Below are 26,739 nucleotides of genomic sequence, written 5' to 3'. Positions count from 1 at the left end.
AACTCAATAGCAAATTTTGACCGATTATTCCACTAGGAAGATATAATGTAATATATTTGTATTAAGGAAATATATAAACTCTTCTTTTTAAACATTGCAGAGAGTCAGCCTCTCCCTGTGTAAAGCAGAACAAATAGCACATGCATTGTTGTTTTATAGTCTGTACTATATCAAAATGTCATGGTCGTCATAGACAGTTATATAAATAAAAACGAAGGAATATTCAAAGACATTGCTGCGTCTGTGTGCACCAATTTTGCATAGGTGCACTTTATCTAAATAATGTAGTGTTGGTACTTGCGTGAAACTGATTCCTTTTAAAGATATCACTGGTAAAAACATTATATTTCAATGAAAATATAATAAAGAGAGATATGTTTTTAAAAAAAAAGATAAAAATGTAACTAATTTCATTACAGAATTTCATTATAAATTGAATTATAAAGAATCGAGCATTTGAATTATTATAAGCTAATATACATAATTATATTTATTTTAAATTAAAATAATTAATTGTAGACAATTTGTGTATATAATATATATATATATATATATATATATATATATATATATATATATATAACAAATTGTTTTCTATCATTAAAAATTTAAGAATAATACAATTATGTGATTATGACGAAATGATCTTTACATTTATGATTAGTTTGATTACCGTTAATTATTCGTCATATTACTATTAAAAATCTTTATCAGTTAATCGGTCTATCAAGCTTCCTCCCTTATCCCATCTCTCCCTACGTCACGCGAGTTTTTTCGTGTGAACAAAATATCCCCGGTCACTTAAAATGGCCATATCGTATAACTGCGTTGGCAGGAAACAAACGGTCGCGAGCTTGAAGCGTTGAGCGATTTTCATAAAAAATGAAAATCTTGTATGTGTGTGTGTGTGTGTGTATGTGTGTGTGTGGATTCACAAAATAATGGGAATTCTATGAGAGAGCATGTCGTGATCGTTGTCAATCGATGAGAAAAACACGTTGAGATTGATAGATACGGTATAAAAAAATATAAAAAGAAAGCATTGTTTTCAATCTGTGTGTAGCAAAGTTTTCAGTTTTTTTTATTACCATCGTTATTCTAATGCAAAAATATATCGCGTTTCATAAAAATTCAGTATTTTTAGGTTTGACTGATAAATATGCAATTTCATTTAAGATAAAATTTATCATTGAAATATTAGTTACAGCTCCTCTCAAAAATTTTCATAAAAAATTGCAAGTAATACTATATTATTTATGGATATATCTTGAGATATATTTCATACATTTTAATAAGTTAGATTAAAAAGCTTCAAAGAAATAAAAAGATATATTTGCAAACTTTTTATCATTAAATTAATCTTTTAAATAGGTTGACGGAATATTTCATATGTACAATATATATATATATATAAAACTTGTTTTTGTGTTTCTTCTTTTTGTGTTCGTCATTGAAAAAATAATACATGTTAAGAAATTCCCTGTCTATAATTTTGTATAGATATTTTATTAAAAATTTTAAGAATATTTTAGGGAATTATATTGATTAGAGACACATCCTTAATCGAACCATCGATCATGACGAGGTTCTCTGTGCTACCACGCTTGTTGTGCGACGAATGTTTCTATGTACGTGTACAATGTTAATCCGATAGCCTACGAATTGCTGTGCGGCGTATCGCGTGTAAGAGTATAATGGGGTTCACCTTGTCTAGTCAGGATAAATAATTTTGCAGTTAAGTCATTTCTCTTATCGCTGTGTGTGTGTGAATACGTACGTACAACATAATTTTATTTTTTTTTCGATAAAAATTCAAACGAGCGGACAAAACTGATAATGGTTTCTGTATGTCGGAAGACGACGAAGACGATGATTAAATGTACGATGCGATTGTTCATAATGTATCGCTATTGATTATTATTATTATTATTATTTTATTATTATTATTATTATTATTAATATTATTAATATTATTACCATTATTATTATCTTTATCATCATTGTCATCAATTGTCATTATTATTCTTGATCACCGATTATTACGATTTATTATTATATTACTGATTATTAGTTACTACCGCTACGGCTATATAATACCTTTGTAAATGAGAATCAAGACACTGACGGCGCTATAGGGAAAAGAAACTTAATAAATTGAAATTCTATTAACCCACAAAAGCGTTTGCGCGATTTATGTTAATTTACCTTATCTCTAAACAGCAAGAATCATATTTTTTAATTTTAATATCAATTATATAATAATCAAAATTTCAATAATATATATTAGGATTTTCTTAATTATTATTTTTTTCCTAATCGTTGAAACTGCAAATCCGTTCTGACAATATTTACAAACAAGAGATTTATATTTTTCAAAAACATTATCAAATATAAAAATATAAGCAGCATATAACAAAACATTAAGAAAGGTACAAATGGCATAAAGAGCTAATAAGATAATAAATTAAACAAATAATTAATATATTAATATGATAACCAAGATTATGTTTTATTACAAAGAAAACAATGAATTATACAAAATTATTAAAGAATCTAGTAATAAAATGCGGACGTTTCGGCTTCATTTTTCAAGGCATCTTCACCGTAAATAATTACATTCAAAAATATTTCTTGATTTTTTAATGTTGAACTTTATATAGATTGATTTATATTGTAATCTTGCAGTGTTTATACCTTTTTGTATGTTATTTGCGCTAAAGTTGGCTTGAAAAATTAAACTGAAACCACATTTTATTACTAAATTCTTTAATAATTTATATAATTCATTGTTTTCTTTGTAATAAGACATAATTTTGGATATCATATATTAATATATTAATTATTTGTTTAATTTATTATTTTATTAGCTCTTTATGCCTTTTGTACTCTTCTTAATGTTCACGATTTTATAAAAAGTTTCATTATATCTTAATCATCTAACAGAATTCTTATCTATTATCATTTCAATTAAATCTTATTTTAAAGGCCGCCACACATACTTACATAACGCATAATGCATATACATAAGGAATTCGATTGGTTGAATTCATTATGCATGTGTTTATAGATCAATCAGTTTCCTTATGTATATGCACTATGCGTTATGTAAAAGTGTGTGCGGCGGCCTTAACAACACACAATATGTGTCTTAATGTTTTTATATGTTTTGCACATACCAAAGTTTATTGTTCATACAGAGCATTGATATAGCCTTGCTCTATATACTATAGTATACACAAGTAAAACTTTGACTTGCTTTACGTTAAAAAGATTATTTATTTTCTTATGATGTCAGGATACATCTTTGACGCCATGCAAATAAATATAAATGTATATTTCGCAAAACAACGTTACTTATAAATTTTGATGATGTTTGGACGTGTCTGCGATGCTATCAAAATGAATACTCAATTATCTCTTTATACTTGTGCTGTTTTGATAATCGTTTAGATAATGCGGCCGCTAGTCTTTAAAAGCAGTCTCCAAAACTCGACCGTATCAGAAAGCTTCACATCGCGCGTAAAATAAGATTTGTTAACAAAACTAGAACTGCAGATACTTTAGAGAGAAAATAACATCACTGTCGAACGTGTTTATACACAAGCAGTTCACCATGCAAAAGACCAAGGATCTTAGCCAGTTTTCAGCTGAAAAATTGCAGGAGTTTTTAACGTCTTTCGACATAGTTCTATCTGACATCGACGGTAAGTAACGAAATAAGTTCTATTTTTCATACTCTTTAATTTAATACACTTCATACTTCATGAATTAACTGTAGAAATATTCTATATAAAATTCATTTATAATTATCTACATTATTTTTAGAGATAATAAATTTTTTGTCAAATTTATAAAATCTTAACAGAATGTGTGTTCATTGTAGCGAAAACATTATAATTAAAAAGGATTATACTAAAGATTATATATTTCTAAACTTTGATATATAATATAATATACACACACACACACACACACACACACAGTTTGCGAAAAACCCGTCTTTTTCAATTGCTTATAACTAAGAAATTATTGATGCCTCGAAATTTTTGCTGAGGAAAAAGTTGCTTCTTTTGACACGAACAATCACATTGTACACTCCGTGTCCACGAATTCTGAGACACTCTGTATATGTGTGTGTGTAGTTTTATCTAACTTAAACATCTGTAATGTTTGCTATTTTTGATAATATTAAAAAAAATTATTTGATGAATATTGTAATAAACAAGATATTATAAATACATTTTTTTATATTTGAAAATTATTTACATTTTTGAAAAAATAGTTCTGCGCGTGTCAAATTCTTTCTTATTTTCGTATTATTTTCTGCTATTATAGAATTATTAAACAAATTAGATTCTTCTTAAGAGAATCTTTGCAAAAATAATTAAGTATTGTAATAAGATTTAAAAAAATTCTTATATTACGATCAATCCATTAAATAAGAAATAAGGAATGTAATATGCAAAAATTTTTTAATTGTTTAATTTTAATACATTTTAAATAGAATATTTTCTAATCTCTGATTGTAATGCAAGAACATGTGATCTCAACTGATTGTGTCACAATTTATTACTCGTTTAAAACTTATAACATTATCTCTGTAATCCCTGCTTATCAAGATAATGTCATAGAAAGAGACGTACGATTGATATACATACAGTGGACTGACAATTTAGGAATAATATATAAAAAAAACATTTATTTGTCAAATTCAAAAATATATTCAAGTTAATAAAAAATGATTTTGTCGTAAATATTTACTTTCTCGAAATATCTACATATTCGCATACACATGAGAATTTTATATTTTTCCATTTTTTTCACATAAAAACAATTTCCTCTGTTAAATCAGTCTAAGATTAAGATTGTAGAGATTAAAATGTAAACAACTGTTGAATGTTAAGAAAAGATATCGATAAAAATTTCTGTCTTATCATAATATCCATTTTCCTTCGAATCAAATTTTAATTTCTTTCTTATACATGTTTCAAAAATATCGTCATAAAAACATAGATATTTAAATGTAAAAAGTATCCTGTATAATAGATTCTATAAAATATAAATGTAAATACGGTTAAATAACATAAAATACAAATACTGGACAAATATTTGGATGTCTGCGATGTTATCAAAAGTTGAACATTCAATCATATTATTATTATCGTTTTGAATTGTGCTTCAAATGTAGGTTTTCATCACTGTTATATACACACACCTGTGTATATATATATATATTTTTTTTTTTTCGGTAAAGATTGAATCAACGTTCGTGAGCAGGTAAAGTGCATTAAACTGAACAGAAAAGTCTTTTATCATTTTGCGATTTTTGCAATAATTATTGAGAAATTAATTAAAAAATATCGACCAATTCGTGCGAGTATTAACACGTAGCAAGAAAAGCCAGCTCGCTGTCACGCGGTTGCTAGTCGCACGCATATAGTCCAGTAAATATAGACTTTGAAAATGAACTAATTGTAAGCGGCACTTTCTTTTCATCAAAATGTTAGGAGACTCGCGACTAGTTTCGGAAAGTTGTAAAAAAAAGACATAAAGATGAAAAAAACAGGTTTTTCGCATGTGCAACAAAACGTATATATTTTACAAAAAAAAGTTTCAAATGAAAAATGTAGGTTTTGAAAAGATCTACAAAATGAGCCGCAACAAGTTAAAATCGGTTCACGCGTTTAGTTGCAAAAAAATTAAAACCGTCAAAATAGGCCTTTTTTCACTTATTTATTACGCATAAAGAGAGATTTGATGATGACTTTAAAAATGTGGTACGATATGGGTCTCGCGATGATAAAAAAGTGTGTAAAATTTTAGCCCGAAATCTTTATTAGTTTTTGCAAAAAGCTATTTGTTTGTTAAAAACTCGTCTCCGAAAAAATTAATTTCTTCAGCTTTAGCAAGTGGCACAGTAACGAACTTGGGTGCTTTTTATTCTTTAAGAGTTGTACTATCATGTACAATTTGAAACAAAGCGATTTTTATAATTTAAATTATCTGGCTGCAAAAAGTAGGTACGTTTTTTTCTTCTTAACAAATGGAATAACTCTTTTAATTTTTATCATAGAGAATTGGCGTAAAAACTAATCGATAGCCTTTATTTTTACACAAATTTAAAAAAAGAAAAATTTATTCTACCTCTATTTACAACCGAAATAACTTCTTTTTTTTTAAATTCACTGTAGCTCTAATTGTTAACATTAAGAGCTGAAACTAGCACCAAGTCCAGCAGAAGAGTTGAATTTAGTGTTTCTAAATTTTCAAATCTATAACTTTAAAAGTTTAAGTTATGCAATGTTATAAAATTGCGACGTACGAGGAAAACGCGTATAGCGATGGAGTGGGGGAAGCGACGCTCGACGCTATCCGCTGCCTCGCACGTACATACGTGATATCAAATTTGCATCTTTAAACTGCTGACACTTACATTATCTCAGTAATAAATTAACGTTTTACGGCCTACATCGTACCACATTTTTAAAGTCATCGTCAAATCTTTATGAGTAATAAATAAGTGAAAAAAGACCTATTTTGACGGTTTTAATTTTTTTGCAACTAACCGCGTGAACCGATTTTAACTTGTTGCGGCTCATTTTGTAGATCTTTTCAAAACCTACATTTTTCATTTGAAACTTTTTTTTGTAAAATGTATACGTTTCGTTGCACATGCGAAAAACCTGTTTTTCTCATCTTTATGTCTTTTTTTTACAACTTTCCGAAACTAGTCGCGAGTCTCAAACATACACATTTTATTTCTAATCACCTTCCTAACATTTTGGCGAAAAGAAAGTACCACTTACAATTAATTCATTTTCAAAGTCTATATTTACTGGACTATATGCGTGCGACTAGCAACCGCGTGACAGCGGGCTGGCTTTTCTTGTCACGTGTTAATACTCGCACGAATTGGTCGATATTTTTTAATTAATTTCTCAATAATTATTGCAAAAATCGCAAAATGGTAAAGGACTTTTCTGTTCAGTTTAATGCGCTTTACCTGCTCACAAACGTTGATTCAATCTTTACCGGACATCCTGTATACTTATAATTACATCTTATTTTTAATATAAAGTTATGTAAAAAATTAAATTAAAATTATGTAAAAAAATTGCAATTAATAATATGTATTTCTCAGGAGTCGTGTGGAATATTTATCATCCTATCAAAGGCGCTTTTGAATCTTTAGCAATATTGAAAAAATTGGGAAAAAAGATATATTTGGTAACAAATAATAGCGAGAATACGGATCAAACTTATTGTGACAGAGCTAGAGATGCTGGTTTGAATTTAAATCCAGTAAGTAATGCAACATCTGTTTTATCTGATAATTATTTTGATTGTGTTTTATATAAAATTTATACCAATCAACGAATCTCTTTCTCTTGTTATGAATCTTTCTATTTAAAAGTTTGTGTTTCGCATAACTATTATAATGTTTTGTATGTGTAGACATATAAGATAAATTTGTGGACATATCAAAAATAAATTCTTGAAACTTACTTATTATTATTATATCCAATTAGCTTTTATATTCATAATTAATTTATGTAATTCATGTACAATTCAATAAGGTACCGATATATAATAATAGTATAATTTCAAAAATTATAATGCATATGTGTACTAAAATACATATCTCAATTTTATTATTCAATAATAGATAAATATTCAGTTCATTAGTCGCAGTAATACTAAAATGACACTAATAATATGTATGTCATTCATTTTTAAGATTTCAAGGCAGTTTTATTGTAAAAAAGTGATATTAATATATGAATATATAATATGCGAGATACTACTGATATAATGTAAAAAAATATCAAAATTAGTATTTTTAAAAATCAAAAATTAATAGAAACGCTAACGTTACAGGACAATGTTATTAATATCGTCAAAGTGATGATCTGGTATTTGAATAAGATCCATTTTCACGACGAAGTTTTCGCTATTGTTTCGGATGAATCGCGGAACGCTTTAGAAAAAGCCGGAATACAAATAACAAAAAAGGAAGTGAGTAAATAAATGAAATAACTCTTTCTCTTTTTAAAATTTTCCGATATAATTAATAAGTTTCATATAAGTAATATAAAGTCAACAATACATTTGAAAACTAACTTTTTATCAATGCGAAAATTCTGATTTAGATAAAACCATGTAAAATTGATAATAGATTAAATTTTTATTACGTAGCCAAAAGTTTACGATAAAAAACCTGCTTCGACCGTAAAGGACATCTTGGATCGGCCATCGATTAAAGCTGTAATTTTGGATTTCGATAGCAGATGCAATTGGTCAAAACTAGCTTTAGCCATATCATGTCTCGAACGTAAAGAAGTATTGTTTCTATCAGGAGGAACGGAAGAATGGATATACATAGAATCAGTAAATAATTCTAAAGTAAAAATCTTAGGTGAGTATATTGATAATATTATAAATAATATAAACATGCACTTTTTTAACATCAAAATATTTAAAATATTTACATTATTTATTAATTACAAATTTATAATTCTTATAATTACGCACATTTCTTAACATAAAAAAGCACTTGCTTCTCATTTATAAAGAAAAGAATAATTAATATTATATGTAATATTATACATAATATTATGTATAATATTATATATATATATATATGAGAGGTTTTATTATACTATATATATATATATATATATATATATATATATATATATATATATATATATATGAGAGGTTATATTATAATAGGGTGTCCCGTAATTAGCGAAAAACATGCTGATGGTAGATTCTTGAAATCATTTTAAAATGATTTTTCTTCAGCGAAATTGTCAAGAGACGTCATAATTTTTTGCAAATTTTCAATTTTTGTTCATCGTATATCTTTTTAATTAAGCTTTAAATTTAAATTTTGTTAGAGTAAACTCTATTTGAAATTAACTGAAGACTGTATGATAATTTTAGTTATCTTTTAACTCCAAAAAGTTTAGTTTATGAAAAGCATCCTTTTTTCAATCACTTATAACTCAGAAATTATTGATGTCTTGACGTTATCGCTTAGGAAAAATCGTCTTCAAATGATCTCAAGAATCTACTAATAACAGGTTCTTCGTCAATTATGAGACACTCTGTATACAACGGAATATACAAAGTAAACACACGTACATGTGGCATAGGAAAATGTTTTGAAGAATATTTGTAAAATTATATTGATATATAATCTTTTCTTTTTTTTCTTATTACTAGGTGTTGGACCGTTTGTGCGTCTTATCAGTACACAAACCGGAAAAAGTTCGATTTCATGTGGCAAACCTAGCTCAACTTTAAAAGATTACATTTTAGATAAATGCAATGTGACCGATCCACAAAGATGTTTATTCATCGGTGACTCGTGAGTAAATATAATAATAAAATTTTTCAATTTATTATACTTATTTTTTCTTTTTGACGTTTACACTATTAACAAGTTTTATTACTCTATAAAAAATATATATTTATTTATACATACATATGTGTTACACATCTATATTATTATTTGAACATCTATCTAAAAAAAATTTAATTATTAATTATTAATTCGTACATATAAATGTAGGGTTCATCAAGACATGAGATTTGCCTCTATGTGTGGATTTAAGAAACTTCTTGTCGGTACGGGAAACGATTCTCTAGAAAAAGCACAAAAAGAAAGTGATACTTATCCTGATTACTATATTCCTGCTTTGAGCCAGCTATTTTCTGCACACAAAGATTTGAAACTTTTACGTACTGTCAGTGACGAGAATAGCTAACCGCATATCTGTGGATAAAAAAAATAATAATAAATAAATCTTATATTAAGACAATAGAAGTCAAATCGATAGCAGAATTTATTATTATTTACATTACTATTTATAAAGAATTAGACAAAGAATTATTATAAAAAATAATGAATATCTTAATTATATCTTAAGAATGTATTGACATGCATTTTTGAAAATTATGCATTCTATAGCAATTATTATAAATAAATTATATGTTTGTATATTTCAGATATTTTAATCCTTACAGTAAATAAATTTTGTAAATAAATCTAACCTTTTTTTATCAAATTTTCATATCGATGATTTTATATCTTATATTAATAATTTAATTATGCCACTTAACAGAAATAAATCACATAAAAATAATATTATAATAATTACATTATTTAATAATATTGATAGAAATATTGATTTACTATCGGGATTGACACATTATATGAAACGCCGAAATAACTAATTGTAAGTTTTCTTAAACTTTCTTTCACGTTAGAAATTTACTAGTATAGAGATAAAATAATAAAAAATTTAAAATTTGTAGAATTACAGGCATTGTTTCTAATCGGTGTGACAGTGTTAAATAAATCCACAGTAAAATTAAATGTCATAGTGTTCAATTTAATTATCGGCATGAGTGAAAACACTAAGCCGTTTCAAAATTTGAAAGCCATATGAAATTTTTTGAATGTACAAAACTGTTTATCAAATTTATTATCTATTTCTGTTAATTTGCTATTTAATCCTTGAAATATATAATTTCCAATTACTTGCTTCAATACTGAAAATATCTGAAAAATTTTTAAAAATACTTTAATTTTTTTTTAATACATTAAAAAACGAGAGAATCTTTATAATTTCGTAATTTCTCTTTTCTTATTATACATTTTATTACAAGCATCATAAAAATAAAAAAATAATTTTGATATACCACAATAGTAATAATGTGCTTATCTGTGCATATATTAAATGATGAAAAAAACTTATTTTTTAACTATCGTATTTTATATATTTTTTTACAATACGACCTTAAACTCTGATGATAAGAACATACCGATAATATTTTCCAAGCATATATTTTTTTATTTATATAACTAATTATAAATATATGAGAATATACATATAAAATAAAATAATAAATTTGCGCATAAATCGTGCGTTTCATAAATGATTCAATTTTGAACGATGAACGAGAGTGTGTGTTAATGCCAATATGATCGTGTTTTATGAATGCAATTGTATCGTCAAGAGCCACTAATGGTTATTATAGCCTAAGCAGATAAGAAATAAGAGTGGGGATGTTAATACGTTCCAACGTACGATCATGCTCTTTCTATCTCCCTACTTTTATGCGCGTCAGTTGTCGTGTTGAAGTTTATCAGAATGAATATTACTGTAATATCATGGTTACAATTATCTATCTTAATATTTGGACTATTTATATCGTCTAGTCGATGTTACAAGTCAGATGGTAAGTAAAATTGATTAAATTTGTTCTGTTATTGCAAAATAAAATTGTCTAAAATATAGATAACGATTATGTTATCAAATAAATTATTCAATCAATGCACTTAACATTCTTTATTTGTCTTCAATAATTTAATTACTTTTTAAACAAAATAGCACTCAAAATCTTGTGGCTAAAAGTATGAATAGCGTTTCAGGTTACTTTGGGCCATATAAGATCGCATACTTCGCCGGAAATTCAGGCGAAAGCAGCTAAAGATGTCGCGGAAAGATTACTGGGCAAGGAGATATCTAAATTATTTATTATGATGGTAGATGTCGATTTGGGACCCATTGGCAAAGACACTTTCAAGGTATAACATTTACTTTCGAGTACAATTATATGTTCATTTGTAATATAAATACTTAATTTACACAGAGGAATAATCCTGTCGATTTACTTGTTTTTTCACAGATAACAAAAAATCCTCTAGGAGAAATCGAAATTCGTGGTACTTCAGGAGTGGCGATCACGTGGGGTTTGCATTATTACTTGAAGAACTATTGCAATGTTTATATATCGTGGGATGGTACACAGATTACTCTACCTAACACATTACCAGAAGTTCGAGTTAAAATTACATCTAATGATAGGTAATATGACGTGTGAAACTTGATTCGTGATAATTTGACATCTAACTTTACGGCAGTGTATATTTATAGTATTTCATCATTTTTCAGATTTAGATATTATCAGAACGTGTGCACTGTAGGTTATAGCTCGGCCTGGTGGCAGTGGGAACAATGGGAAAGAAATATCGATTGGATGGCTCTTAATGGAATCAATCTTGCCCTCGCTTTTACTGCGCAAGAGGCGATCTGGCAAAGACTGTATCAAGAATTGAACCTTACAAAAGAAGAAATCGATGAGCATTTGGGTGGTCCTGCTTTTTTACCCTGGTATGAGAGTATTCATTTGTTTTTCATTTCATAAATTTTTTATGCAGAAGGTAGAATATATTTATTGCAATACTTTAGGGCGAGGATGGGCAATATTCGTGGCTTTGGCGGACCATTATCAACAAATTGGCATAATCACACCATACGTCTACAACATCAAATTCTTCAAAGAATGAGGGATCTTGGAATCGTTCCAGTATTACCTGCTTTTGCTGGTCATGTGCCACGAGCTTTCGTTAGGCTTTTTCCAAACGCTAATATGACGAAGATCGATCCTTGGAACAAATTTGAAGACAAATATTGTTGGTACGATCAAAATAATTTAGTTATAATAACCTAGTATATATATCCTTCTATCTCTTTTTTCCTTTAATAATAATCTAAAATAATTTATCATAATATATGTTCGTATTGCGAATAAAATATAAATACAATTAACAAAAGCATTAACAATATAAATAAAACATTATTGAATATTTGCCATAGAAATATGTTCGAAATAAAATCATATACTTAATTATCATAAAATCATAAAATTAAGTTAGTAGAAACAATTTTTTTTTTCAGTCCCTATTTGCTAGAACCGACGGATCCGTTATTTCGCACCATTGGAGAAAAGTTCTTACGAATGGTAAGTTAAAATAATTTCGATAGAGATAATTAACATGACGGAGAAACATGAATAATATTTCATTGCTATAGTATATCAACGAATTCGGTACCGATCACATTTACAATTGCGACACTTTTAATGAGAACGAGCCTGGTAACACTGAACTTATCTACTTGAGAAACGTCGGCCATGCAGTTTTCGCGGCTATGAACGCAGTCGATCCTAAAGCGATATGGTAAGTAAATTAATTAGAATTAGTTTAAGACAAAGAAGATTCAATATACATTTAGGATTAGATTCAAATTCGGCGATTATTTCGGGGTATTATTTATTTATTGTTGCATATTATATATAATCAAGTTTTTACATCAAATATGTTATGCGCGATTTTTTTGGAAGGTTGATGCAAGCTTGGCTGTTCGTACATGATTTTATATTTTGGACGGAACCTAGAGTGAAATCCTTTCTGACCTCGGTACCTATGGTAAGCTTAGATTATTAGTAGAAAAAATCTTGATCGTTGATAAGCAAACACATTGATAGTTAAAATGCCTACATGAATAATTTCTACAAAACGGCAAAATGTTTTGTATGTTTTGTCCTTACCAATTTATAAAATATTCATGTAACGATGTAATCGTTATTTAACAGTTTAATGCGTTTGCTAAACACACATTCAAAAAGTAAAACCCTGAGAACATAAAATAATACTATCAAATATACTTTTTCTCTGAATATAAAAAAATAATTTATATATACCGATATATATTATAATAATCATTGCGCATTTTATTTCAAAATATGTTGTATTAATTGCGTAGGGACGAATGTTGATATTGGATTTGCAATCGGAACAATTCCCACAATACGGCCGACTAAAATCATATTATGGTCAACCATTTATCTGGTGCATGCTACACAACTTTGGTGGCACTTTGGGGATGTTCGGATCTTCACAAATCATTAATCAAGTATGTAAGAATCAGCAATTTTCTTAAATCATTCTTCTTTTTGTTAAAGAATTTAAGAGTCGATTTTTTCTCTACTGTATCATCTATAACATGTCATGATAATATTATTTTTTATAATTAGTGACAATTCTGTAATATTTTTTATAATTTTCATCAAATATATTAGTTAAAAAAATGACTTACAAAATAGTTACAATATAGTCTCTGTATCTCCACGAATATAAATAATGTTTCAAAATTTTAATGCAACAACTTTCTAACGTATCTGACTTTTAATTATCTTTCAAATATATATAATATTTATATTAGAAAATAAATCAACGCAAGTAAACTTATCTTACTTTTTTACTTCAGATTTATCTTATCACGTATCAAATCATAATTAAACGTTGCCTTGAAAATTTTTCAATTTGATAAGAATTCTGTAGAATTAAAAAACTGTCACATAAATTAAGATGGCGAGTTAGATAGAACATAAGTTACGGGTATTTAGTTAATTCTTTTTCCAGCGCACATTCGAAGGTAGGAATATGAATGGCAGTACGATGGTAGGAACCGGTCTGACACCCGAGGGCATCAACCAGAACTACGTGATTTACGAATTAATGAATGAGATGGCGTATCGTCACGAGCCCGTCGACCTTGATGCTTGGTGAGAATGCGTGTTTCATGCAATTTCTATGTATGTACGTTTCAATATGCAACGACAGATTTTCCTCGAAGAAATATTATTTTAACTTAGCTTTAGCGTGTTTCAATAATCTATCAACAGGATGGACTTGCACTTACGTAAAGGGCTCGTTAATTAAAAGCTCGTTTAATTAATTAAATTAATACGACGGAAGATCGTTGATCGACAGGTTCCAAAGTTATGCTACCCGAAGATACGGCGCGTGGAACGAATACGCGGTGGCTACTTGGCAATATCTTGGCAGGACAGTTTATAATTTTAGCGGCTCGCAAAGAATCAGAGGACATTACGTCATTACCAGACGACCAAGTTTAAATATTTCGCCATGGGTATAAATACATATATTGAAAATTGTAATTGATGCATATGATCGATAAAAAACTTTTCATAATTATATTTTTAATACAAACAATTAAATGCAAAAATTTAATATACAGAAACATAATGAAATATAAATTTTAAAAAAAATTAAATTAGATAAAAATATTAAGTTTAAATATTGAGACAAAAAATGCATTATATTATAATTATTGCGTATTAAAATCTTAAATTATGGAATAAAACAATTTTTTTCACATAATATATAGGTTTGGTACAACCGAAAAAATTTCTATTCTATGTGGAATGTATTTTTAAAAGCGAGATACGGTAGAAGAAACAGTACCCTCTACAGACATGACGTGGTCGATATAACTAGGCAAGCTCTCCAACTAATGGCTGATGATCTATATACGATTGTATTAGACTCTTATAAAAACAAGAATATTACTGTCTTTAGGTGAGTGTATATTTTATATTATGCATAATATTATTTTCTTAACTTCTATTATATAAATGCTTATCTTTCTCACATTAAATAAAATAAGAATCTATAAGATTGAAAATAGAAAAAGAATTGTTAAAATAAAATTTCTAGCACAGTTAGCGCATAATTATTATTGTATAATAACAGCTCTTGTAATGTAATATTTAAAAAGTTTTATTTATATTAACACTTTATAGATCATCTGCGAACGCTTTATTGGAACTTTTCGATGATCTCGAGTCTATTCTAGCGTCGGGAAATAATTTTCTGCTGGGTACCTGGTTATCTCAAGCAAAAAGTATGGCTGTCGATGAGGAAGAAAGGCGATCCTATGAATACAATGCAAGAAATCAGATAACCCTCTGGGGCCCAAACGGCGAGATCAGAGACTATGCGAATAAACAGTGGTCAGGAGTGATGGCGGATTATTTCAAGCCTAGATGGGAACTCTTCCTGAATGCCCTTGAGAAATCGCTAGTCCAAAAAACTAAATTCAACACAACCGAGATTAATAATAGAATATTTCACGAAGTCGAACGGCCATTCACCTTTTCCACGAAACTTTATCCGACAGAACCGAAAGGTGATATTGATTTCTAACAATTTTTCACAAACGTCGCATTAATTGCTCCTATTTTGCTATATCTATTTTTTTACTATAATTTTTCTAAACGTATTTACAATATTCACTCCAATTTTTCAGTGATTGATGATAATCGAAATCAAAATGTTATATATACCATATATAATTTTTGTTTATTTTAAAATTACTAATATTAACGATTTTTTATTTAAATATAGAAAAATATTTTTAAAAAAATAAATATAAAGCATTGTTAGAGAAAATATGTTTAGAAATAATTAAAGATAAAATAATAAATATTTGTTTAACTATTCTTTTTTTAATAGTTTCTTATGAAAAATCTGATAAACTTTACTTCTCTCTCGCAGGTGATACTATCGATATAGCAATGAAAATAATTACAAAATGGTATAAATGAAGAAACATCATCAGCATCATTATCATTATTAAATAAACACATGCTGAAAACGAATTGCAAATAATTTGGCCTTTTTCATTTAGATACACATATATAAAAAAAACATCCACCAATTTTGAATGGGTCTGATGAGCTGAAAGAATTAGTAATTTATAGTAAAATAAAATTAAAATAAATATTAATATAAAAAATAATATAAAAAATGTAATAACAATGGCCATTATATAATGTAGTTTATATATACAAATATATAAATTGATTAAATCATGCATATTATTCTCAATAATCGATTAAATCATGCATTTATTCTCAATAATCCAATATATTTCTTTCATATATCAAATATAATGTTGGCACTTTCATTATCAATTTCTGCTAAAATATAAAAACCCATAGAAGAAATTTTGTTAATTAAAAAATATAGAAATTTTGAAGTAATTTCACACAATATCTGTGTTAATAAATGCAAATAAAACGTTTCAACCAATAAATCTTATATTTGTTTTCATAAAATTTCATAATTTTTATTAAAAATTATATCTCAAAAAATATTTTAGTATATATATAAAAGTGATTGATAAAATAATTTATGGTTTATAAAATAATTAATGAGGGGCTTATAAAACATAATTATTATATAAAATAATTCCTAATAAGGCATATTAAATATTTATATCCGTATCTCTTGGCTTGCTGAAAGTTTTTACAGAAAGAAAGTTTTTAAAGTTCAAAGAAGCATTATTATAATTTTTTTAATAAGACATAACAATGTAACGAATAAAAACTATTTCTTTTATAAACAAAATAAATTATACTGCTAAAAAGTTGCAAAAATACAAAAATTACGTTTTGTATCTTTGTTTTTCAAATTATAAGAATTTCTTCTGTCGAGGAATCAGGGCGTAAAACGTAAAGGTAACAGACGTCTCAAATCCTTGTTGAGCGCGCTGGCAGGATCGTCGAGATCACGTAGCGCTTGTGATGTCTTTATCTTTGCGTCATCTCTAGTGAGCTCATTCCGCTCTATTACTTTTTCTAGCAGCTTCTTCAGCTGTGGTCCAACACCACCCTCGGCTGATGAATGCAGGTTCTTCAGAATTTCGTCTGAATAACCGGCAAAGCGCGCGAATCCTTGCTTTCGCGCATCCTTGCTGAGAGCGTCGTAAAGATTCGCCAGTTGTTGAAGAGCCGGTCTGGCTGGCACTTTAGTACGCTTTAAGTAGCTGTTCAAACTTGGCCGTGGTACTTGAGACACCTTCTCACCCAACAGAGTGAACCTGCGGCAACAAAGACACAGAAAAGATTCATTAAACAGTTCTTTATTAACTTTCTAAGATTTAATCTTAGTATTTATTCACTTTTGTGTTTTCTCAAGTTCTTTTAGATCGGTAACAATTAAATTATACAATATGTTCTTTGTTATATTTAGGATTTCTTTTGTAGAAATTAAAAATAAGAGTCAAATATAATATTGATACACAAGATGTAGAAAAATATTTCTTTCTGCAGTTATATGTATATCAAATAACTCTTGTAAAATTCGATTAATTTTTTTTTTTTTTTAGCAGTAGGTACAACAACCCTTTTTGATTATGATTATAATGCAAAAAGTTATCACCTTGTTTCTTCTTCTTCATCCTCAATGGTCTCCATCTTGTCGATCGAAATTCCCATCGCACTTTTCGATTCACTAGTAATATCCGATTCCTCACTGAACGGGGAAGTGGTCGTTTTTACGATCCCATAAATTTCATCCACAACGCTATCGACGGTCGGTTCCTTCTTTTTCTGACTAGCCATAGCTTTTGTGACAGAAATTTGTGTCGATTGCTGTTGCGATACATTGTCGTGTTGTAAAGTATTAGTTTTGGGCGTTTCACTGAAGGAATTTTCAACGGTTAAGAATTCTTCGCTCTTCTCTGGAAGCTCTTGATTCGATTCTTGGGTCTCCTGCACAGGTTCCGGTAACTCGTGATTCATTTCCGGTGTGACCGATAATTCATAATTTATTTCAGCCATTTCTTCGTTTACTTCAGGTGACTCTTCGCCAACTAAACCACTTGAAGTCGAAGTTTCCGCGTGTTGAATGGCTTCTGTAAGATTATCGTAAATCTCGGATGATCCTTGACTCGATGTCTGTTTTATCGGAATCGAAGTTACCATTTCTGAAGTTTCTGTTTTTTCATCGCGTACTTTTGTGGTTGTAGCAGTTGTATTCACGGAAGTCTCTTCGGATGTCGTCAATTGCGGTTGATATGTCATTGACTGAGTTGTCGATGTCGGCGGTTTAGTTGCTACCGATTCTTGCGACATTTCTTCCTCTTGAAGTAATTTCAATTGTTCAACCGCGTGAAAAATTACCTAATTTAGAAGTGAAATTGTAAAACTGCGCTTCTTTCGATATTTCTTTTCCATATTACAAAAATTTAATGAATCCATAACAAATCCATATACTATCTGTTTGTTCTTTTATTCTATGTATTAAAGAAAGAAAATTTATATTACGGAATTATATTTAGAATTGTATTAAAATTGTTGACATTTTTGTATTAAACTAAAAAGTTATTATCTTCATAAAAATGGTGCAAATAATGAATTTTGTTTCTAATATTACTATACAGACGTAAAGACTTTTAAATGAGGATACGTGTGATAATAAATTAGTAAAGAAACATTAAACGTGTAAAATATATCCAAACTATTACGCGAGATGAGAAGCGCGGACGAGAGCATAAAGTTCAGGATCTCTCGTTAAAATTAAGTGAAGTAACTCACCTGCATGGCAGCAGGGAGATACGAATTTGAGTATACTGGTGTTGAAAATGCCGGCGGCTTCCTAACGATTCCGGCGATGGCCTGGAGCAGTGAGGAATTTTAATTAACATTTCCTGAAGCATGCGAATATACGTATGTAGTTCTCCGTGCCGTTAGTCGCGATTACAGCTATAACGTGAATGTATATACGAAAACCGATTGAGTGAGAATATTATTAATATAACATTAAATATAACATTATTAATATAACATTAAAGATCAAAGTGAACTGGAAATAACATACAAAATCATGCAAAATTAAAATTACACAAATTAATTTAAAAGTAAAAAAAATATATTTTATCAGATAATATAAAATAATTTTAACTCAAACTAAAATTTCTAATTACTGTATTTGAGATATAAAAGTAGCAACTAGATGTTATTTTATACGTAGTAGTGTTATAGTAGTGTTAAATAATACAATAGCTCACTCTGAAGAGATTGATTACCAATATATTCAAATATACTAACACATAATAAGTATCGCTTACTTGTCGAAAAATTAAAATCATCATCAAACTGCATACTATCTTCATGGCGAGATATTTTTTTTATTAGTTCAAAATAATTTTCACCTTCAAACGTGCACTTTATCAAAAATCACAAATCTAATAAGGCTTTTTAACATAAACTTAACAATTAATTTAATAAAAGTAATAAGAACTTTAGTTATAACTTTTTATTTATTCATAAAAGGAAAAGTAAATTATGAAATAAATTTTAAAAAATGTCACGTTGAAAAATCTCAAGTTCAAGGCAAATAATTATCTTTCGCGAACACTCTCAAATATTTTACTTATTTTTTTTTGTGCAAATTTCCCGAGTTGTAGACACTCGTCGAATAATCGGCAATTTTCACGTCTCGAGGTTCGCGAGCGGCCGTTGGGACGAGACTGGTATCGAAAAGAGTCATAACGGTCCCAGGTCGTCCTCGACGTCGCACACCTCCACATTCTGACGCGATCGCGTACGTAAACGAGCGGTTCCTTGTGCAAAATTGTTAATTGCATGACAAGCTAGTTGGGCGCACATGCGGCCACGAATCACTCATTGGTGCTGGTAATAAGTCACACCTGACATAATTTATCATCTAGATTGATTGTAAATTGTCATCAGTATATTATCCACATTTCAAGACAACAATTCGATGTACTTTCTGCTATGCACTCGAGTTATTCCGGCCTGAATAGCCTGATATATTTCAAAATCTGCATTTATTTTTATTTACAGATTAATGAAATTTAATTTATCCAATTTCAATAATATCTTTTATCTTGAATATATGTATATCAAAATGTGCTTATAATCTTTAAGATATAAAAATGTAGGTAATTCTACAGAATAAATATGAAATATAAAAAGAAATAATATTATATAATTTCATATTCTTCAATTTTAAGAAAACGAATTTAATTGAAATTTGTTTAATTAATTAGGTCATTGATAAAGTAAATCAAAATAATAATAATGTTTAATAATAAATCATAACTGTTTTTAAAAAATAATTAAAATGTATGAATATACGAAATAACAGTAGTAGGAGAATCAAAATAGCAAATAAAATTTTTAGTAATACTGACACGTATAAATATATATATATATATATATATACACACACGTATTTGCATAAGTGCTACTATCATCAATGCATAATCTAATCCAATTATCCTTACGATCATGATTGCCTTATTCATTTTTTGTTTTAATAAACTTTGAATTTTATAACACGATTATTTCATCTTTATCGGTGACAAAACCACGTTTTTTTCATCATGCTTTATGATTCTTTTTCTTTAGCATAGTCAATTTTTTTACAACAAAGCCAATTTTTCAATCAGCAACTACAGTAAAAACTAGCTTAAACGCTATGAGGTTCTAACATGAAAATGTCACAAGACTTTCCGGTAACACAAGACCACAGCTTTCCATAATCAAGTAATTTATAGTAGCTCTCTTTTTACGTCTGCTTCTCATCATCTTTCTACTAATAACTTACGGAACATTCTTTTCTAAAAGCCTATAAAAACTTTTGCGTGTTCTTTTACAAAATGTTATTAAACTATTTTGCATCTGAGTTCCTTTGTCTGCTTTAAATTAGTCACGAATCGAATTCCGACCTTCACGCAACGATTTCGCAAGGACAATCCAATAAGAAAAAAATTTCTCGATCAAAGCAACTTCTTCAAGGAGAGTTGGTTATGGTATATCATTTCGGAACAATAAAAATATATAACCTGACCGGTTTTTCAAGTAAATGCCGTGCCGTTTGTTCTATCACTTTGAAATTATTGCTTACAGACTTGGCCATTATAATGTTTTTTTCTATTTGTAGCCTAAAACTATATTAGAATCAACTGTGTATGGAGAAAATAATCTGAGAAAAAGACCGAAAAAAATAAAAATTTTTTTTTAATATTCAAGATAAAGCAAACAGTTGAAATATAATTTTTTTGCCTTACAATTTTATAATGTAATAAAAATAAAATATATTGATAAAATTTGAACATATTATTATCATCAAAATTTTCATCACTAATCTAATAATAATGAAACAAATATTGAGACACTTTCCTCTTTCTCTCTTTCAATAATAATATTACTGTATCATAATAATACGTATAGAATATTTGTTGTAATTAATATTCAAGAAATATTTTGCAAACATTCATATTTAACGAAAATAAAATTATACTGCGTTGTAACAACAGCAGTTTCTCTTCGCGGTTGTTTTAGTAAGATATATTTGGTGTGATTGCAACTGTATCTGCCGTCATAATGCGCTCATGTGGGCACCCTTATACGATTACGTTCTACTTATTACACGTATATAGACAGCATCAAGTACGATAATGCTTTAGTCCTAGGTGGTACATATTTCACGTCGCATGAATAAATTATATAAGACGCTGTCAGAGTTTCTTCACTGTAAGACTATTTGCAATAATGGCAAAAGCGTCTACATTTATGTGCATGTTACTTACGGCGGTAAGATATTTAAAACTTACAAAGCTTATAAATTTGAACTTTGTAACTAAATTTAGTAACCAATCTTATAAGATAAATCTCTGTTTAATATCAAAATTAGCAATTTGTTTGTTAAATTGTAATATGTTTCTACATTCGTTATATTTATATAAATTATATATTTGCGTATTTCTTTTTAAATTATATATTACAATATTATAATCACATTTCTTTTACATTTTATAACGAACATCTTAAAAGAAAGAAAGCACACTATAACATATAAAACTTTTAGAAAAAATATTTATATATTTTTAACAATATATGTTTTTTAGTATACATATTAATGTAATGCAATTTTTTAAAATCTCCATATTCTTTGTCAAGTTTCGTAATTTCAATAATTATATTTTTCGAACGTAATATTATCAAATATACATAGACATTATATTAAATATAATTATTTAACTTCAAATATTTTTCTTCAAAAATATTCATAATAATAAAAGTAACTGGAAATTTGTGAGAAGGTTGCAATAACACAGGCAAAACCACCGTATCGATCAATCGACGAATCTATCAATGAGGTTGATTATAATGCGAATCCGCAAAGGAATCTACTCGAATCGAAACAACTTGAAGAAAACTCTGCTTTACCGACTAACGAGACATCAATGACGGCTACTACGCAAATTGATCCAACAAACTCGGCAGTTAATATCGCAATCAACACGACTGTACGACCTGTAAGCGCCACTTTATTGATTACTATTTATAATTTAAGTGAGATCAAAACCTTTTCATGATTGTGATGTCCTATGATTCAATTTCGTTAATTTTGATTTGAATATATTATTATTGACTGTCAAAGTTCATTTCAGTAATTCAGTATTTCTATTTACAAATTCCATTTGCTGACATTTAATCCATTAAATAATTAAAATCCATTTGTCATTTATCAATTACTTATATTTAATAAAGAAATTATACGATCATAGAGCTACTATGTTTAATTAAAATATGTCAAGAAGATAACAAATAGACAAACTTTGATATTATATCAGTTCTATCAATGCTGAAATTCACAATTATATTATCTGCCTTAAGAGGCTCCTGTACAATGTATCGCAAATGCTCCGTTGCCAAATGCGAAGAATAGCAATTACTAGTTACAAAGTGCTATTTCCAATTGTGTTTGGTATAGTTGCGCCAGAAGGGTTGAAAATTGGCTAACTCTCTTTTGGCAATCGCAACTGCCAAGCACAACCGGAAATAGCACTTTTCAACCAGTAGTTGCCTTTGCAACTGGCGATGAGTCATTTACGACTTATTGTAAAAATCTCTTAAATTGTTCTTTTTACAAGTGTATTATATTATACTAATTAAATTTATAATATCTATAAAAATATTGAAACTCCATTAATATAAATATTGTGCATTAATCATTTTAATTTTACATTTTGAATAATATAGATAGTTCTATTAAATGCATAATTTGTATTTGCATAATAATGTTTAGATGAGTAAAATTCTTTTAATATTTGAATTATTACAAATATACCTAAAGTAAAGATCCAAAATTTCATCAATAAGAAATATTAATTGGTGAAAAAATAAAATTATTAATTATATTTATAGATAATTAATTTTAAAAAAATTCTAATTTCCTTAAATTTCTCGCGTATTCTCAAAACACCATAAAAATTCGTCCAAATACACTCGATATAAAATACAGTCAATTTTCTCGACATGTTCAACAAGGTGACAACCCTTATAAAACCGGGCCCGTTCTCTTGGTTGTTATCACCGCTAACGCAAAAGATCCAGTTCTCACCACAATCGTTCCTGCAAGATCGTCTGATGCTATTGAAAGAAACGCTAAATAATCTGGGCATCAACAACGTACTACCAAACGTGACAGCAAGGCAATTACTTAATCCAGGAGGTTTGGTGCACTTTTTAGGCCCAAATGACTCTGGTTTTTACACAGATCGGTTAGAACCAGCTGGTTTCCTAGGCGGTAACGGCTGGTTCGCCAATAAGGGCGGCATCCTCGGCGGACCCGGAGCTATAGTATCCACTGGCAGCCTTTTGACGGATTATCCGACAGCTTACAGGCGAAAATAGGACAAGCTAAAATAACGTTATGAAATATTTATAAATAAACAAAGGAAAATCGCGCTTGCTTGTGAAATATGACTTGGTGCTCTGGGAAAAAAAAAACACAGTTACAATCCACTTTGGGGCCCACGATTAGTAAACAAATTATTTGGATTGCTCATAACTAATTTTTGCAATTAGCTATTCTATTTATTTCAAAGATTTTTAAGTTATACTAGCCAATTCTCTCAATTAGTTCGATATCCAGTTACGCAAAAGATAATTTTTACTTAAAAAGCACTAATCAAAAAGTTAAGTTGCTTAATTAAAAAAAAAATGGTCAAAATTTCTCTCAAAGTAATTGCAATTTTTAGTTACGCGGAATTAAAAGTAGATTATTTACGTAAAATTAGAGTTAGAGTAATTCAAATAATAGGCTACGAGGAATTCAAATAATTTGATCACTAATCGTGGGCCCCAAAGTGGGCTTTGGGTATTTTGTAACCGTGTTTTTTTTCCCAGAGTGTATAACTTTTGTCTAAAGAATTGTTCTGAGAATTTTGCAGATTTGTCAAGTTTAAAAAATTATTAAGATAAAAAGACTAAAACGCTATGTATAAAAGCGAAAAAGGTTTAAAAAAAACATTAGCTTTTTCACTGGAAATTATGAACAGAAAGATTTTGTCGAATCAAGCGTGAAGAAAATCTAGATTATTCATATAAATTAATATTAGACAAATTATATATAAACTTATTAAGCTGATTTTTTGCATTTACATATTCATATAATTTTTTACACACGTTTAAGTATTTTATTGCATACATACATACATACATACATACACATATATATATATATATATATATATATAATTTATACAATAAACTTTTACAAATAATGAGAACAAACATAAAACACCGCGATATCAAAATTAGTTTCCATTTCTTCGTATAGTACAATGTCCCAGTATAATCGTATTTTTCGTGCAATTTTTCCAACGATATAACCTGACGGCTAGCGTCTCGAATTTTTAATAAGACGTGATTCTCAATTTACCAGAGATGTATCCCGACGAGAAAAGGGGAGAAAGAGAGAGAAAGAGGAAAAAATGAATTATTAGCTGCGCGTGAAATGAGCGACAATGCACAGCGGGAGTCACGATGCGTTATTGGAAATGCATAAAATATCGGTATCTCGTGAATTCAAAGAACCACGATCCAGTTCGGTCTTTACTGAGTTGTGGGTGCCTCAGCTATGAAGAATTTCATTTCTACCGAAATGAGATCAGATCTCGTCATAGTAGATGCCCGCACTCGCTGGTCCTCGACACGACTGGTGTACTCTTCGTGTCCTGACGCAATTTTGCTAACCGTAATACGAACGGGCTGAAATATCGCCTGTTACTCGAGCGATCGCGTGCCGGCATCTCCGATGGTGAGGTTTATTAAAAACTGATAACTGATTTGTGTGCGCAGTTGTTATCTCCGGTATTACCGCTGCGTGAGAAGACACTGCACGCTACATGTGTACGAAATATTTCACATATGCAACATGACTGATAAAAGAATAATAAATCCGACATCGATTTTCAGGAGAACTGTAATAATTTATTACTTTTAATTATTTTAAAACAAAATTTTGACAACTATTTATTTTATTTAAGATTTCAATATTAAATTTTCTATATATCTTTCTCTCTCACTTGCAATATAATTCCAAATTTTGTTTTAATTTTCTAATTTAGAAATTTCATCAAAATTAAAAAAAAAACATTCTACGGACATAAGTAAAAATCGGGAATAAATGCGGAAGAAAAAACTTTGTTTCAAAATTTAAATACGATCTTATTTATTTCGTTAATAATATATTCATCATTTTGAGTTAAAAATAAATCTGTTTACTGTTCAATTCAATTCTGAGGAAGAGTAGGATTTTGATAAATAGGTATAATGCACTGCGCCCAGGCTGGCTTGTGTTATAAACTACATCATATGTATCAGCAATGATCGATGAGAGTGTGACGACGCAGTTTGCAACATACAGTGTCGTTTATAGATTAATCCTGCATGTCAACAGTTTGTTGCATCACGATTTTATACGATATATTGACTCTGTTACTACTATAAATTATGTAAGTCTTTCTCTTTAAATATTCAAGCACATAATATTCCAAGTAATATAATATATTGATAACGAATTGATTAATTTGATGCACTAAAAAATTAATTATTTTCAATAGCGTACAATACCACCCTATTATATTAATGTTAACGTTAATTGTGCGTTTTATAGTCTGATATTTATGTCGTTAAGTTTTTTAGAATTTATTACATAATATAATAAAATTTATTACGTTTTTACGTAATTAAATCGTAAGTGACTATGTTGGATGTAAAGAATGCATTTAAAATATAATTTACAACGTGCATGCATTTGAAGAATCTTTCTACAATCTTTAATAGCCCGTTGATTATACTACAGATAGTCTTCTTACAACGATTATCGTTGATTTAAAACGTTTTATCATCTACCTCGTAATTTATACTTCATTGTCAATAAAGGCTACCGGAAGTTCTTAATTATCATTAATA

General features: G+C 28.6%; 4 protein-coding genes across 8 annotated transcripts in view; 3 read left to right on the top strand and 1 right to left on the bottom strand.

The window, feature by feature from the left end:
- The first annotated feature begins 3,484 nt into the window (after positions 1 to 3,484).
- LOC140666448 (uncharacterized) lies at positions 3,485 to 9,883 on the top strand. The gene is made up of 6 exons (XM_072893620.1): positions 3,485 to 3,704; positions 7,142 to 7,302; positions 7,879 to 8,016; positions 8,197 to 8,416; positions 9,229 to 9,373; positions 9,578 to 9,883. Exons 1-6 carry the CDS (start codon positions 3,614 to 3,616, stop codon positions 9,771 to 9,773), a joined length of 951 nt encoding a protein of 316 aa, XP_072749721.1. The 5' UTR covers positions 3,485 to 3,613; the 3' UTR covers positions 9,774 to 9,883.
- Positions 9,884 to 10,833: 950 nt separating this feature from the next.
- On the top strand, positions 10,834 to 16,502 carry Naglu (N-acetyl-alpha-glucosaminidase). The gene is made up of 14 exons (XM_072893596.1): positions 10,834 to 11,250; positions 11,436 to 11,599; positions 11,701 to 11,879; positions 11,967 to 12,185; positions 12,264 to 12,491; positions 12,753 to 12,816; positions 12,888 to 13,033; positions 13,198 to 13,282; positions 13,620 to 13,769; positions 14,279 to 14,421; positions 14,630 to 14,789; positions 15,048 to 15,238; positions 15,463 to 15,848; positions 16,217 to 16,502. Exons 1-14 carry the CDS (start codon positions 11,163 to 11,165, stop codon positions 16,264 to 16,266), a joined length of 2,253 nt encoding a protein of 750 aa, XP_072749697.1. The 5' UTR covers positions 10,834 to 11,162; the 3' UTR covers positions 16,267 to 16,502.
- Positions 16,503 to 16,947: 445 nt separating this feature from the next.
- The window catches only part of Impe3 (Ecdysone-inducible gene E3), a 71,834-nt gene continuing 62,042 nt past the window's right edge, over positions 16,948 to 26,739 (bottom strand). For 2 of the 5 annotated variants that reach the window (XM_072893613.1, XM_072893612.1), the window contains 3 exons: positions 19,042 to 19,122; positions 17,885 to 18,627; positions 16,948 to 17,543 (listed from right to left, as the gene is read on the bottom strand). In XM_072893613.1, coding sequence (XP_072749714.1) covers positions 17,162 to 17,543; positions 17,885 to 18,627; positions 19,042 to 19,047 — 1,131 coding nt within the window. In that variant the 5' untranslated portion in view covers positions 19,048 to 19,122 and the 3' untranslated portion in view covers positions 16,948 to 17,161. Of the gene's footprint in view, positions 17,544 to 17,884; positions 18,628 to 19,041; positions 19,210 to 19,574; positions 19,742 to 26,739 lie in introns of those variants that run through there. The other 3 variants (XM_072893610.1, XM_072893611.1, XM_072893614.1) reach the window with 3 other exon arrangements.
- LOC140666451 (uncharacterized) lies at positions 21,716 to 26,589 on the top strand. Its single transcript, XM_072893629.1, has 3 exons — positions 21,716 to 22,068; positions 22,578 to 22,793; positions 23,809 to 26,589. The coding sequence occupies exons 1-3, from the start codon at positions 22,027 to 22,029 to the stop codon at positions 24,172 to 24,174; spliced, it is 624 nt and encodes a 207-aa protein (XP_072749730.1). The 5' UTR covers positions 21,716 to 22,026; the 3' UTR covers positions 24,175 to 26,589.

This window comes from Anoplolepis gracilipes, chromosome 6 (genome assembly GCF_047496725.1).
Source record: "Anoplolepis gracilipes chromosome 6, ASM4749672v1, whole genome shotgun sequence".
Taxonomy (NCBI): domain Eukaryota; kingdom Metazoa; phylum Arthropoda; class Insecta; order Hymenoptera; family Formicidae; genus Anoplolepis; species Anoplolepis gracilipes.
The sequence above is the reverse complement of the archived record's forward strand: the minus strand, read 5'-3'. Positions and strand labels throughout refer to the sequence as shown.

Excerpts from the sequence above, each read along its gene's own strand:
- Naglu (XM_072893596.1), top strand. The coding sequence starts at position 11,163 with ATGAATATTACTGTAATATCATGGTTACAATTATCTATCTTAATATTT. Across the intron at positions 13,034-13,197 it reads GTCGATCCTAAAGCGATATG|GTTGATGCAAGCTTGGCTGT; the intron begins GTAAGTAAATTA and ends TTTTTTTGGAAG. Across the intron at positions 15,849-16,216 it reads TTATCCGACAGAACCGAAAG|GTGATACTATCGATATAGCA; the intron begins GTGATATTGATT and ends TCTCTCTCGCAG.
- LOC140666451 (XM_072893629.1), top strand. The coding sequence starts at position 22,027 with ATGGCAAAAGCGTCTACATTTATGTGCATGTTACTTACGGCG. Across the intron at positions 22,069-22,577 it reads TGTGCATGTTACTTACGGCG|GTTGCAATAACACAGGCAAA; the intron begins GTAAGATATTTA and ends ATTTGTGAGAAG. Across the intron at positions 22,794-23,808 it reads TCAACACGACTGTACGACCT|GTGACAACCCTTATAAAACC; the intron begins GTAAGCGCCACT and ends ATGTTCAACAAG.
- LOC140666448 (XM_072893620.1), top strand. The coding sequence starts at position 3,614 with ATGCAAAAGACCAAGGATCTTAGCCAGTTTTCAGCTGAAAAATTGCAG. Across the intron at positions 8,017-8,196 it reads TACAAATAACAAAAAAGGAA|CCAAAAGTTTACGATAAAAA; the intron begins GTGAGTAAATAA and ends TTTATTACGTAG. Across the intron at positions 9,374-9,577 it reads TGTTTATTCATCGGTGACTC|GGTTCATCAAGACATGAGAT; the intron begins GTGAGTAAATAT and ends ATATAAATGTAG.